This window comes from Opisthorchis viverrini, assembly GCF_000715545.1.
Source record: "Opisthorchis viverrini unplaced genomic scaffold opera_v5_102, whole genome shotgun sequence".
NCBI lineage: Eukaryota > Metazoa > Platyhelminthes > Trematoda > Opisthorchiida > Opisthorchiidae > Opisthorchis > Opisthorchis viverrini.
The window spans coordinates 731,367-747,123 of record NW_008751761.1 but is presented as its reverse complement, the minus strand read 5'-3'; the positions used below and the strand labels follow the sequence as shown (position 1 = coordinate 747,123).

The window sequence follows — 15,757 nt, the reverse complement described above, 5'->3', positions numbered from 1 at the left end:
AGCCTGAATCAATGTCAGAAAGTCCCCTTTAAATAGCGTGGGGCTCTCGCACTCGCTTGTTCGGAATATAGCGGCTGTGTTCCATTCTGTGAGTCTCTGTTCTCCGGCACTAGGCACTAGAATGGGTTACCAACAGCTACCACAGGTCGGCAAATCAACAGATATAACAGAAACAGTATGGTTCAGGGTAATCAGTCCATCTAATGTGGCCTGTTTATTGTTCGTGCTAGGAGGTTCACTAGAAAAGATCACTTTCTGGGGAAAATTATAAGCCTTCCAGTAGAATCGGAGGCTGTCTAGAAGGGAATGGTTCATTCAACGGGCCACTGCTAAGCTCAGTTTGCTCCAAATTGCTGATAGGATATTTCGTCTAACCTATCTTCAGGTTACAGTGGCATCACCTTATGATGTGTTTTACTCAACACTTCTTTCCTGAGGGACTTTTTGGAAAATAAGGTCAGTAAAACCAACCAGATTTTTGTGCTGTATAGCCCATCCATTTGCAAAATTAAGGAATCCTCTATCAGTAAATCGTCCAAACTCTATCATGTTCCTCGCGTTACGTTGTAGTCTCTGATGAGATTTCGGTGCATCTGATATCCGCCATGTATAAATATGCACTCATTAGACTGAGACACCACGGCTGCCGAGCAAAGTTTGGAGGGAATCGAACCCAGCCATATAAATGATTAATCGATGATAAGCGTAAATATCTGATTCAGCTATCATCATAACCACACATCTGCGAGAGGTGACCGCATGGGCGTACGGTATTGAGGCATCATCGTTCAACCTGGTAACGCCGTCTCTTGATGATGATGATGATGATGATGATGATGATGATGATGATGATGATGATGATGATGATGATGATAACGTTGACGCATTATCAAACAAAGTTCCAAAATAATGTTTTGGACCGGACGCAGTCAGTCCTGACGTGACCCATGAAAGTAGGACTACTCAATTTGACTTCAGCGGCCAACGTTCGAAATCAGTTCCTCCTTTTGTCGGATAGCTCCTCAGATTCGTCAGTGCTCTTGCTCTCCATTGTGGCATTCAATATCAGTAATTAGTTGGGGCACTTCTCAAAGTCCAGTTACATCGCCGTCATCTCAGCATGTCGCCTGTTAGCACCAAAGTTATCCGGGTGCGCAGTAATCGATTACCAGACGACTCGAAGTGCCTCAGTGTCTGCAACTATTTCAAGTTGCCCTCATGAAGTCTCTACCCCGCCACTAGCCTCCATGAAATATGGAAAATACAACAATGTGTTCAGCATCCAAAAACAGGGGCCGATTTCTACGGGAACAAAGCAGTTTAATTCGCACTTTTAAAGGCAACTTTATCAGCCGTTCAGATAGGATGATTTTTTCCGGGAAGTATATGGCAATTTGTCTAACTCCCGTATGCGTGGATTCATGATAGCTTTGATGTCTACCGGGCCACTACTTTGAAAACACAGCGCAGTAAATGAATTAGCATGTTTTGGCTCTTTTAACTGATTATGCCAGGTCAAATCAGAAATAATTTCCCTCGGTGGACTTCACTGTTATCCAAAAAGCCAAGAGCTTGTGCATCTCAATATCTCGCAAACTTTAAAAAGGTGAACTTTTGTTCTTAATCTAATGATGATCGGCCATTTTGTGGTTGATCTTTCCATAAACAACGAATCAACCTCTGTGTCCAAGTGAGTAATTTCTGGTTGGTGTTTAGGTGAAACACGGGACAGTCGTGTTATATTTCCCGTCACGAACCGAGGGAACTTTTTAAACTTTCCATTATCCCCTTTTCCTATTGGGACGATGACGGCTGAGCTCTTGCGGTCAGGTATTAAAGAAGAAAGTACCTAATTTATTGATTTGTGGTTCAGGGTACAGCTTTCCCAGCGTAGTTAGACATCGACCGGAGTGTTTAAATCCAAGTGGACAAATGTTCACCTGCTCACTGTCCTACTGAAAACAAGTTCAGCCCATACGAACACTCTGTCGTATGGTGCTCTGGATCATCCAGAATTTTATGAAAATACCTGGTTTAACGGTGATGCTACTGATGGGGAGGCATGCGAGTAGTATATTCTTGTATTCTTGTATATTCGCTTGAAAAGGGAGACCTATTGCGGATTTGTGGACTCGCTTTGTAGCACTTGCTTGGGCTTGAGCAGCACTCAATGAATATCCAGGAAAGTCCAAAAGGACGCGTTCAAGAGAAGATGGAAGTTCAGCTTTTCTAATGCATATGAGTTTTACTTTCCTCTCCAATAGTCTGTAACTGGTCATTTGGCATTTTCTAATAAACAACTCTGCAGCGAAAGCCTTCTTCACTTCACCGGTATTTTCACTACTCTTAGAGAATCTGATCTGAATGTGCACTGAGTTTAGGTAGTTCCTGTCACAGGTTAAAGTATGCTGCATTATCTATTGTATATATAACGTTTTATACATGTATTCGGCACTTTAAGCGAATTCCTCCACTCAGAAGTTGTCGTCTGACGGGTCAGTCAATCAACACGTGACCACGTGATCCGGATTACTTGGCTGAAGGATGAGTGGCACTATAGTCAGCCACCCGTGTCCAAACGATTAGGTGTTCAATCTACTAGCCAGGAATCGCAGGTTCCGAAACCCAGCGGAATTCCGGGAGAAGTGCACCGGTGATGTTTCTCTACACGAACGAAACTGCTTTGCAGCGTTTCCCGACTTTTCAGCGTAGATTGGCTCCACTTACAGGCAAAAGCCTCTATTAACCAGTCGCCAGTCTCCTCAAACCACAAGCAGTGTACTCAGCAAACATGTCGTATCTACATCGGCGCTTGCTTGAAGCAACACACGACTTGGTGCAAAACAACTGCGCGGAGCACTGGCAAAATGCCATTCATCGTTATACATTACACACATTACACATTAGAACAAGTACTTTGCTTGTCAAAAGCATCCTGCAGCTGGACCCAATCAACCACCAATCGACCTCACTCACACCTAACCTGTACGCAAAAAAACAAACCATCCTTCGAAGTTCAAATTTCTATTATCAGATTCTTCTGCACGTCTCGAATTTTCGATCCACGGTCTACCCATTCCAGGATAATTACTTCCGCCTTGGGGAATCAGTGCACCGACCGCGTGGCAGTGCTCCGTGCGGGCAAACCTCACTGACAGACGGGAGAGATAAACACCACATGTTGTTTACATGTCTACTCCGACCAACATTTTGCTTCTTTCTTTCTTTCTGTCAGATAAAATATTACAGTCTGTACACTCGATCGATTCATTGCAAACATACTTGGTCGAATGCTTGCGTGACCGAAATATTTTGGAACTTCCAAGTAACCAAATGTTGACTATGTGATCCGGTTCCCTGATAGTTTCCTGAGACCGATCAGTCACTTTTTCTGGCGAAACGGAATTTTCATCTACATCTGTGTGCGTAATACGGTACATGATAGGCCCCAAAAAGGGCGAAACCAGTCGTGGGCTGTCGAAGGACTTTCAGCAACGTTATGAGTAGTACATTACAAAGATATACATGCATCGCGAACATCGTAGCGACTGAAAAATGAGGCGGCCTGGTGCAGCACATTCAGTTGCCTGAGAACATCATAAAGGAAACTACTCACAGGGTTGCTGAGTCTCTCGTTAAAACTAAACTGATTTGCAAATGAGTGTATTTCACGGAAACAGTCCACCTTGGGTTCAAGTAGAACATAAGGTTGACGGAAACACAGGGATTGTGCCTACCTGATGAGCCTCAAAAAGGGCGAAACCGCTCGTGGGCTGTCGGCGGATTTTCAGTAACCTAATGAGTAGTACCTTACAAAGGATTTTGACACTTTTTAGTGAGTAACCAAACACCAGCTCCTTGCTCAGTCGTGCGGAAAGCCGTCAGATGGACCGTACTCATTTGGTGGGGCATTTCATTCGTTTAGGCCTTTCGAGTATGACAATACAAGCTTATCTGCGGCTACCTGATGAGCCCCAAGAAGGGCAAAACCAGTCGTGGGCTGTCGAAGAGTTTTCAGCAACCTTGTGAGTAGTTTCCTTTATGAAAATATACTGCGATATCTCGAATATCGTACCAAATGAAACATGAGGCAACCTGTGTGCGGCACATTCAGTTGTAGAACATCATAAACGAGAGATTCAACTGAGTCTGTCGTGAAAACCAAATTGATTTGCAAATGAGTATATTTGTCGCAGTCAGTCCAATTTGGGTTCAAGTAAAAGATGACGTTGGCAGAAACTCGAGGACTTTGCCTACCTGGTGAGTCTCAAGCAGGGCGATGCAGGTTGTGGGCTGTCGGAGAGTTTTCAGCAAAATTGTGAGTAGTTTTTCATGAAAATATATCTGCCAGTCCTTTTGCTCTTGGTGGCGTCGACTAAAATCGCTGTTGCATTTAACTCGTGACCTGGCAAAATTGTGAGTAGTTTTTCATGAAAATATATCTGCCAGTCCTTTTGCTCTTGGTGGCGTCGACTAAAATCGCTGTTGCATTTAACCTCGTGACCTGTGATTGACAGTTTGATCCCGAGGGACAACCGGTATTAGTTGGAACGGCTGGCTAACAGAGAGGAACGTCATTCAGTTTGAGCTGTCCATCAGATTTCGCAATGACTGCATTTTTACTAGTATATTGATCGTATCTGAAAATTTGTGAATTACGAGAGTCCACATGCACTTCTTTTCAAATAGATCTTGCCATTAAAATGGTCACAGATTCTGCTAACATTTCGTCAGGGTAAAAACCGGTTATAATTCTCAGAAAAGTACTGGAAGGTACTCATTGACACCCAGTGATAACAGTGTAATCAAAACTTATCAGTACCTACTACTATTGCATTCGAAGCATATGAACGGCAGAGCATTTCATTCCCCAACGATGTGTACTTGAGTCCTCGTGCGTTCCAGTTGCTCACACTTGACCTTATTCCATGTAAAAGGTCTTTTTTCAAGGCCAGCGCGGATCGGTTTTAAACCCGCTTCCTGCACTTCTGTATATCAACCCTGGAGGTCGGAGTGTCCATAGTGAATGCACGTCACACGTCACCCCATATTACGGGGTTCAGCAATCAGTAGATGAAAATTCTTCGCAGATAAGATGAACTACCATATCGAGAAGTTATATTTCCCTGCCACAACTTGGAACCCTAAAGGTGAGGACCTTCCTTGAAAGAGATGAAGGATACACACCGACAAAAGACTGGCATAAGAACCCAAACTCTACACCCGATGACCACAGCAGCTTTATGCGTTCTCCTGGGTGTAGGACAAAAAACGGGAGCCAATGTGAACCTGGCCTCAGATCCTCGGTTAAAAATCACAAATCCTGTGAATAATCGGAGTCAAAAGCAGCAATTCGAGAAGTGTGGTGATCGATTTCGGCCGCCAAGACAAGGCCTGCAACACTTATCTGCGCTGATTTCCCGCACTGCCCGCAACAAGAGGAATAAATGCGTCGATTAACGTTTACAGACAATCAGAGCTATATCCTTGAGCGGCTAACTTTCCTTGTTACTGTACTCTAGTGATCGGATTGGAGGGGTGGTGGAAATATGGAAGCACAGGCTGAGATCTATCACGTGAAAAATACTTGGAACGACTGGGTAGGTCATCGTTTTCGAAAAAGTTTGGTGAAAATCGGTAGATTTATTGCCGGACAACGTTTCGCTTTTGACACAAAAAACTTCATCAGGCGAAGTGACCAGATTCCGAGTTATGGACCTGGCGAGCGTACGGGAAGCGGTCTTAGATAAGCCGATTGACGCGTGACTGTTTGGTTGTCAATCCACGTAGAATCATCAGCAAAAATTTGGGGGTGGAGGTGAAAATCCCGATCCGAACAAAGGTCACAGCATCCTTCTTACTCGACTATCTTAGCACTAGCTCATCCACACAGACGGACAGAAGGTTGGAACGACGTTCAGGAGGGACTATCGAATCAACCGAACCAGGAGAATTAGACCCTAGGCTGGACCCAAACACACGTAGGTTTCTCCACCGACCCAACCCTTGTTCAAACACTCTAACACAAAAATCCCCTCGCCTTAGATCTCGACCAAACTCAGAACCTAGTCACTTGGCCTGACGAAGCTTTTGTGTCAAAAGCAAAACGTTGCCCAGCAATAAATCAACCGATTGTCACCAAACTTCTTCGAAATAGGCAGGTATCTAGTTGGTTAAGATGGACAGGCAATGGATTTGAAGGGTCAACAATGCAGCTCAACAATGAAGCTTTCAGATTCAGCTTTGGCCAGCCAGTGCTCATGAAATGAGCTCATCCACGATGCGGACCAGAGTGTCAATCTAGGCTGTTTGCCAACTTAAAAGAGCCAATACGGTTGCCTGACTCCATCGGTTATCCAAAATAAAGCTGTTGCTGTGCTTTGCATGAACGATAATAGAAGGGCCGAATCCTGGAAAAAAGGTCGACCGCGCCAGAGCACTCAGACTAATCGAACCAGTATCCAAAATTATACCAAAAGTTTACTTTGATGGTCCAACAACCCGACTGATCGACCTAAATCAAACAAGTCTATTTCTTCTCAACATGTAACCGCCCTTTTACGTTTTTCATCCGGCTCCTCTTTTCAATATCGGAGGAGACGTTTTCGGTGACAATACTTTGCTAACACCTGAATTCCACCCCATCGCCATATTGCATTAAAGAGATATTGGGGTAGTGTCCGCGTCTGCTCCATCAACTGTGCAAAGTTTCCTGCTACCTTGCGCTTAGTATGGGTTGGCAAAATATTGTACACGACCTTTCTTGATCCTTTGTGAATTTTTTGAATCAACTCTAGGCGGAGAAGGATACGCACATGTATATCTTTGTGATGTACTACTCATAAGGTTGCTGAAAGTCCATCGACAGCCCACGACCGGTTTCGCCCTTCCAGTTCGGGCTCATCAGGTAGGTGCAGTCCCCGGGTTTCCGTCAACCTCATGTTCTACTTGAAACCAAATTGCACGAAATTAGCGAATATACGCTCATTTGCAAACTAATTCGGTTTTTCGAGAGACCTACCTGGAACATGTATCGCGATGTCTCGAATATCGTAGCGACTGAAAAATGAGGCGGCCTGGTGCAGCACATTCAGTTGCCTGAGAACATCACAAACCAGAGATTCAGCTGGGTTCCAGGTGAGTCTCTCGAAAGAACCAAATTAGTTTGCAGATGAGTGTATATTCGCTAAGGATACACACACTTTGTAACTAAAATCCGGGTACAACATTGCGTGAATTTCACTCCGTACCGACCAAAGTCAACAGCAACAACAACTAGTCAGACACACTTCGTGTGATTCACCGCGATCGAAGTCCGGAACAGATGTTCGTCTGGCTGGCGCAAAAAGCATCTTGGCGGAAAAAACACGTCGTGTGATGAAATCCCAAGGGATTGGGATCAATACTATGACGAGACTGGCCAGGCTGAAAAAAGCTGTTCGAATTCTATGAACCTGACTCCTCTACAATTTAAGAACGTGACCGAAAGATACCGTGAGGAAATTCGGACAGCGTTTTGTGAGAACTGCGCATATGACCAAAAATAAATTTTTAAAAAATTGCAGATAATTTCAGAATAAGTGTTTACTCGCTGACCACGACTTGTGTATTGGTTAAATCTTTACTCCCGTCTTCTATACATATTGACATTTTCACAATTCACTGGGACATCACATGAGCAAATTGAATCGCATATGTGGCAATCTCAAATGACCCACTCAGTCAGTTAGTTTGATAGACGAGTTAGTAAATCGGGTGGGAGTATAGAGGACGACGGCTAGAAGGTGTATTCGTACTGGAAAGCAAGATGTATTTCGTTACAGTGTTTACTCAGATGACATTTAGCTATCTTTCTGCCTCGTGTCCGTTAAATGTTGTGCCTAGCTGTCCTTATGACCCTTTTTCTTTCGATCTAACGGAGGGCGCTAAAAAAGACATGAGTTGTATTCAGTTCCAATAGTCGTCCTTTACTCAGCTAACTAAACGCCAAACTAACTGACTGCCAAATGACCAACCAACTGGCCAACTAAATAAATTAATAAATAACCGAATAACTAGATAGCTAGCCAATTGTCCAGTGGACAATCAAACCAACTAACTAACCAGCTTACTAACTAACCGATCAACTGACTGGCTAATCGATCGACTCACTGAGGGCAATGTAACACCACTCGAGGTATCAGCTGAGTTAACCGGATTGATTTTTACTCACCTAGATGTAGACACTGTTCATTTTCCCGATTAAGAAAATGAAGTGTGCGAAAAAAATCAATGACACCCAGTGAAATCCAACTGAGCATGAGGCGCTTGGACAGTGTGGACCTTGAGTGTAACATAACTTGAAGACAGACTGCTATCAAAGTGAAACTGAAAGATGAGTGAACTTTGTTCAGTCACTCCCCAGTCGTTTGCCAGAGAGGTCTGAGTGCAAGTAAGTCACACAGGCGAGAGTAGTTTGAGACCACATGAAACTCAGACGTTAGAAAACGTTATTTTCGTGCTATTCAAGGTGACCTAACTATGTTCAATGGGCCTGTTCATTCCGGAACCTTGGCAGTTCAAAATACCCTCAGTCGGGGCCCCAGATACTGCATATCAAATGCCTCTTTCTTTTCAACGGATGAATGCTTTTATGTTCCCGACAAATAAGTCACCCGTAGCTGTATCAACATGTTTTGCTTCACACGATTAAACTAGTGACTGTTTCGGATTCGAACGACATCTGGTCACGCTCCCATTCGTCTCCTTTGTTGGCAAAAACATACCCCGAACATTGCACAGAACTGAATGATAGGCTTTCTATAAGATAGAGAGCAGATTTCTTTCGGTGTTTAGTTCGCCGTGATTGTCCACGTACGTAACGGGTTACCGATTTGAGACGGGCTTTCGTTCCATAATGAAATGAATGAATGAATGAATGAATGAACGAATGAATGAATGAATGAATGAATGCACACTGATGGGCTAGGCGGACAGATGGACAGTGCACAACTCATCCTTCGAGGATTATGCGGTAACGCCCATCCCAATGGTTCTCGCTTGTAAACTTGCATACGCACAATGCGACCCTGGATTTTTACTTTCCACCCAATCGAATAGATTGGTGGATATATGCACTTTTCAAATCCAGTTCAACTTAGAGGAGGACCACGATAACGCAAGGTGTGAATGTCAGTGAACAAACAGATGCCTTCGTACGACGGGGAATACTTGAAGTGGTAGATTTTATTCGTTTTGTTCTTGTAATTCAAATACTGTGGAATTGGGGGCTTTCGTTGATGAACAACTTCAAGGCGATCCAAAGTTATGGAGTAGAAATGTACGGGCACTGAGTGGTGGATACGTCAGTATCGACGCGGACAACAGGGCTGTGACAATTGCTAATGGGTCAATAGGAATGACGGGCCTAGTCCTAAAACATGTGTACGGGCACTGAGTGGTGGATACGTCAGTGTCGACGCGGACAACAGAGCTGCGCCAATTGCTAGTGGGGCAGTAGGAATGTCGGGTCTAGTCCTAAAACATGCCAGTTTAGATACAGGATGGGTGATAACAAACCGTTGCAATTCGGAAGCTACAGCAGTTACTTTGATGGTCTCAGTTTAACAACCAATGTGATGTCGTGGATTATGAGCGGACTGCGCGACACGATGTGATGTCGCGGATTATGAGCGGACTGCACTAAAGTCAGACACAAGGAGACACGAAGCAATATGGAACCTCACGCGGATTTGGACGACCTCGAACACGTGCTGGGTACAGTGAACTTGATCACGTGGCGCGTAGCCAGGTCCTACCTGTCTGAAATCAGTCTCGATTGCACACGTTAGATTCTGGACCCCCCCCCCCCACACACACACACACAGGAAGCGGTCAGTCACAACGGAAACAAACAGTGGCGAACGGGAATAGGTGGAACCGGCAACACTGACTGCAAGCAAGTCTTTAAATGTCCGTCGTATGTCATCAGTTGAAGTTCCCATTGAATTGAACAGGGAAACAGGAACAAGTGTGTCGAGTAAAATAGGCAATCCCGGCTACTTCGTAATAACCTGAGAAAAAGTACAAACATTTTTATTCCCGTAAGTACTACTCAAACACTTTCTTTCAAAACATTCATCCTGATAGGATCAATGGTAGAAATGCAACGAAAGGTCTCGGACAGCTGCCTCCAGTTATGGGACAACCCGCACTTGTGATTCCTCATCTCTCTCTCTCCATCTGCTTATGACGTAAACCTCGCTACAAACCTGAGTCAACTGTCATAGCCAAATACGCAGCAGGTAAAATAGTCTTACCGTGCCGAAACGTTCATCTCGAAGGAATACTGCGTCTCCGACTGGTAACCACATTCAACCGACAACTTTTTGAACCCACAAAATTGCAGATGCGTGAGCTTCTTGGTACAATACTGTCTTTTTTGACAAAGATTTTTAAAACGGTCACGCTTTTGGCGTACCATTTTGGTTATGACACGCATTGTTGGGCTAGTACATCAGTTAGACCGCATTTGGGGGTAAACTTGTAGGGGTAGGCTTGCGAGTCTTATTTCGCACGAATTCGGATCTTTTTTTGCTTGTGAATGATCGTGTACGCGTGAATCCAGCTTGAAACGAATGAGAGAGGCTTTGTCTTGGAAGCTGACGCGTCCAGACACAACTGTTGATTACTCGAAACCTACTTTTACTCGAAACTTACCGTCCATCTGTCACACTGGCCTACAGGTGTGCACTCATTCGGAAATGGAAGCACAGTCGCATTTAAACAAAAACTCCTCAAATCGGTATCTCATTACGCAAGTGGACGATCACGGTAGATTAAACGCCGAATGAAATCTGCCCTCTGTCTCATACAAAGTCATTCATACAGTTCGAAAAATCACACAGAATGTGTGTATCACTACCTACCACATTCGTAAATATAACTTTATCTGGTTATAGACCGTTGAACAATTCTGAAACGGCGAGTGCCTTTATTCGACCACGTAAAAACTCAATAAATTTGTAAAAAAAAGAATGTCTTCACTGCTATGGAGCACTTGGAAGTGCATCAACAGAGACAGTAATGAGTAGACAGTTTACACTAAAGGACACCCCCCACTGAATGTCCTTCATTGCGGGACGTTCCTCGCTACAAGGACCTTGTGAGTTGCCTTTCTGATTGAGGAGCGAGTTTGGTTTGGATGGCATGAAACTAGTAACTGGTAAATCATCCAGCGAAATGAACCAGAACGGAGTCATCCTTGTTCACAGTCTATGCTCTGGCGGATTGCAAAAATCTGATCGCATTCTCCTTATCTTTTTGCATCCCTCCTCACATCTGGTTGTTGTGGAGCCTTGGGTTGATTACCACTCAGCCTGCTTCACCGCTCCCGAGAAGAACCATGCGAGACCAGCAAAGTTGGACTAGGTTGAAATTTCGATGGGCAGGCTGCCTCAAAGAAATTTAAGGTCCCACGGACACTCGGGACCACAAGATGTATCAGACTTTGTCTAATCGATTGCATCTTCGCCAGCGACTTTGTCTAATCGATTGCATCTTCGCCAATCATGCACGTAACTATTGATCTGATCGATAAATGAGTTGTGTGGAAGCATACAGTTGACAAATTTTGCTGCGGTATATGACTGTGCGCGAACTTTCGATGGAAGCTTGAAATGAATGCATTCATTAGTATAATTTCACCGGAGGCATAGGTCTGCATCAAGGTTGCAGTTGGACATACCGAAACAGGCTCTGAGTTCATTTTTAAAGAAAATGGATACCGTAGCAATCACGTGGCTCTTCCGCTTGATGCGGTATGAATTTGAAAGTGCTAACGAGACTGCGACAGACTAAATTAAGGTAAAGTACTCGTCGTCGTAATCACCTCAAATGAGCTTTCTTGAGGTACACGCATCTGGGTTGTTGCTCTTCTCTAGGAGGAATTTGACCTGATCCTGATAAGTGATTTCAAGCAATTCAGCCGAGTTTGTTAGTGACCTCTTGTGTAATTAGCTTGTAATATTAGGTGGCTGTCTTAAGTTCTGATTTGACGTGTACACAAGCCTGAAACTTTCAGTGATATACTTCAATTGGCAATGTCGTGGTGTACCACTGCGCATAGCAAGTGCAAGTGCTACATTTACGGCCGGTTGATTGGTACCCTAAGAAATGTATCCATGTACTTCTTCATCCTCCTGAAGACTGTTCATTATATATCTAGTGGTTACAATTCACTGGAACACACCGTACAAATTTATAAATATCATCGACCCCCAAAGGTCAAGGTCACTTTCTTGAAACGTCTCATTAAGGCGCCGAACAATTTTTTCTCAGGTTTTAGCAGAAATTATCGGGTTTCATCAAACAATAAATTCCCGCTAAGACAGGGACATTGAATTACTTGGTTTTCAATTCGTCTAAAGACAGCTCCGTAAAAAAACTTTACTGTTAGTCTACGCTTTCTTTCCAACTACAACCCATTACTTCATAACCAAAATATTTCCGTTCTACTGGAGGTGTAGTGATGAAAACCGTTTTAAGATTTTCCCCCAGGATGCATCATCAAATAGGAAAAGGAAATTGAACCAATGTTGTGCGACTAAGTGGAATGAAAATTGTATGCAAAATTTTGTGCTTGCGTGCGCCAGCGCGCACGATTAAAATGTTTTCCAACGCGAAATGAAAATCTTGTCTGGTTCGATAAAAAATAGCTAAAATCTTCCAATTAAATGGGCGGACTGGTTTATTGGTTCACAAATGCTATTTGTGGTAATTAAGTCAGTGGCAAAAAGACCCCAAGGAAACCCCCGATACAATCGATTACCGGTGTGGAATGAGTTCGGAGAGGGAGACAAACTTATAAGTAGGGTGTTATGTCTGGACAACAACGTAGTGCCATTTCTCGAATATCGTACCAAATGAAACATTAAGGATCCTGGTATAGCCAATTCAGTTGCTTAAAAACATTATGAACGAGAGATTCAGCTGGGTTCTAGGTGAGTTCCCCGCAAAACCAAGTTTGCTTGCGAATGAGTATTTTGCGAGAATTTCCTGCAATTTTGTTTCAAGTAGAACATAAAAAGGTGGACGAAAACTAGACGACTGCGCCTATCTGATGAGCCCCAAGAAGAGAGACACTGGTTGCGGGTTGTTGAAGAATTTTCAGCAACCTTATGAGTAGTGTATTATGTCTATACATGTATCGCGAAATGTCGATTATCGTACCAATTGAAACACGAGGCGGCCTATACGCAGCATATTCAGTTGAAGAACATCAAAAACGAGAGATTCGCTTGAGTCTCTCGTGGGAACTAAACTGATCTGAAAACGAGTGTATTTGTCGCAATCAATCCAATTTTGGTCCAAATGGAACATAAGGTTGACAGAAACTCGGGGACTGCGCCTACCTGATGAGCTTCAGGAAGGGCGAAACTAGTCATGGACTGTCGGAGAGTTTTCAGCAACCTAATGAGTAGTTTTCTTTAGAAAGATTTGATTATTTATATCCATTGTTTTTTTACATACTTATGGTTCAAAAACTTCTCAGCGGGGTGGAATTTTACCATCTTTATTAGTTTTTTTTGTTTTCATTACTTAGTAAAGTTGCAAAGATTCAAGAATAGGTGCGTAGGACCTGAGATTGTCAAAACAGATCAAGTAAAAATCAATGTCAGCGCATGACAAATGAATCAATCAATGAGTCAGTTCTGCCACGCGTTGCTAACAAACAAGCAATAATGAGCTTCTGCTGACTTACGAGTTTCCAAAACACGGGAGTTTTCGAAGGCACGGGTTCCAATTCAAAACTTGTACAAATCGAATTGGGCGGATACGGTACCTGTTCATAAACTTTCATAGTGTAGCAACCCACGGGACCCGCTCGAAGATTTATAGCGAAATGGCCACCACTCGAGTATACGTTGGATACTGCATCGTTTTTCGAGTCCCAGCGGAGAGCGAAATCTTTGTCACATGTGCGTGAAATCCCACTGAGGATTTCGGGCGAGTTGACATCTGCGGATATGTGCATTTTGTCAGTTTCATGCTCAGGAAGGCACAACGTGACTACTGGCGGTCCGACCCCTTCTTGGGGTCCTTGCTGATCCAGACGCACTACTGTGACGTAAGACAAGTAACGATGAACCACGACACTGATAGAACTGACCAATGCAACCACCATAGATGCAGTGAACACTATCCAGAGAAGACGAACTGCTCTGTGCCTTGTATTGAAAATCTTTACAACAGGCACCCATCCAGTGAGAAATTTCGGCTGCTCAGTTTCTACTTCATTTGGCTGCTGTGTGGCCTTGTCAGAGTGCGGGACGTTTTCAATCTTTTTAGATCCTGAATGATTGGAAGTCTGAGGACGGGCAGTAGTGTTCTTCATTTCTGATAATTAACGCAATGGAACAAATCACATCTTAAGTTATATCCATACTGTTCAATGTCGAATATATTACGGATAAGTACCAACCTCATTACGTTTCTACTACACACTCATCCCCTTTTGCCTAATGTACGCATGCTGTTTTGCTATTGGCAGACCCTCCACGACCAATGAAATTTAAGTAGGGATTCGAAAGCGAAAAAAATCGATTGGACAATAGACCAACAGGATGTTAATCGCTGGTTATTTTGTGTTATGTGACGGAGAAAAAATCAACTGGAATCTATTTCTAAAACAAACAGGGTTTTTTCTAAAAGAGATTTAACTTATTGATCTGCCGCTCTTGTCCCTAAAATAGACAGGGATTTTACTGAGAGATTTCAGGGAAATTTGCCACCTCTTACTGAAGCAAGACGCATACGCATGTGCAAATAAGCGGTTTCTTGGCTCTGGGGAATTCCAAACAGTTTTTGATTGAGCCAATTTAGCACAAATGATAATTATTTTTAAGGCTAAAATGACTGTGAATGACTGTCGGAATGATCAAATAGGTAACCCGGCCATGTAGATGAAAGTGGGGCAAATAGTTCCGCCAATTGCGAACCCTACACACCACACGGAGGAAATTTTAGGCAAAACTGTCTACAGTCAACTACAGGAGTTGTTGTCACCATTCCGAAATGAACTAACCAATCATGGACAAGAGAAATGACCTTCAATGACCTTGATAGATGACTTTGGTCCAACTAGTGATTCTTCAGTCAAGCGCACGGGTAAATGCGCTATGGTACGAAACTCAGTTCATCGATGATTTGGGTTGGGTGCCATGTAGGAAGTCCTGGCTTCATGAATGAGCCTGCATTGCGTCTTGATAATTTCTTGGCTTCTATGACCAGTAATAAACCTTGAAGTATATGCCATGCATTAGCTTTGTCCTGGCAGGGTTGTATGTTATGGTCCGACCTTGTAATACATTGTAGATAGCCTTGCTTAGATATAAAATAGTTTCATTCTGAGCAGATTGCTTGATGTATGACAATATATTCTCGTCCGGGAAAGTCGAACAGACAAGAAAACCGGTAAAAAACTGCTGAAGAAAGGCAAAAAACGAACTACGGTGTAAATGAAAAATTGCGAGGTCACATGACACACATGGACCAGCTGCACCGAAATTTGTCCTAAACAATCCCACCAAATTAATTTTTTTCTGACAGCCGTCTTCTCTAGAAGATGCTACTGTACAAAACATGAAAGTATTTTTATTTCCATCCGGGAAGAATACTTTGACAAGAGAAGCATTCAATAATAGAAAAGGATGTATGTATAATGCGGAATATAGTGAGGAACAAGCATTAAGCTCTCGGTTAGAGAAGCAGACTCAAT

General features: G+C 43.4%; 1 protein-coding gene across 1 annotated transcript in view; it reads right to left on the bottom strand.

The window, feature by feature from the left end:
* The window catches only part of T265_05530 (hypothetical protein), a gene marked incomplete at both ends in the record, with an annotated part of 55,207 nt that extends 40,753 nt beyond the window's left edge, over positions 1–14,454 (bottom strand). The window contains one exon of the mRNA XM_009170564.1: positions 13,742–14,454. Within this exon, the coding sequence (XP_009168828.1) occupies positions 13,742–14,374 (633 nt within the window). The remainder of the gene's footprint in view (positions 1–13,741) is intronic.
* Between the last annotated feature and the right edge of the window lie 1,303 nt (positions 14,455–15,757).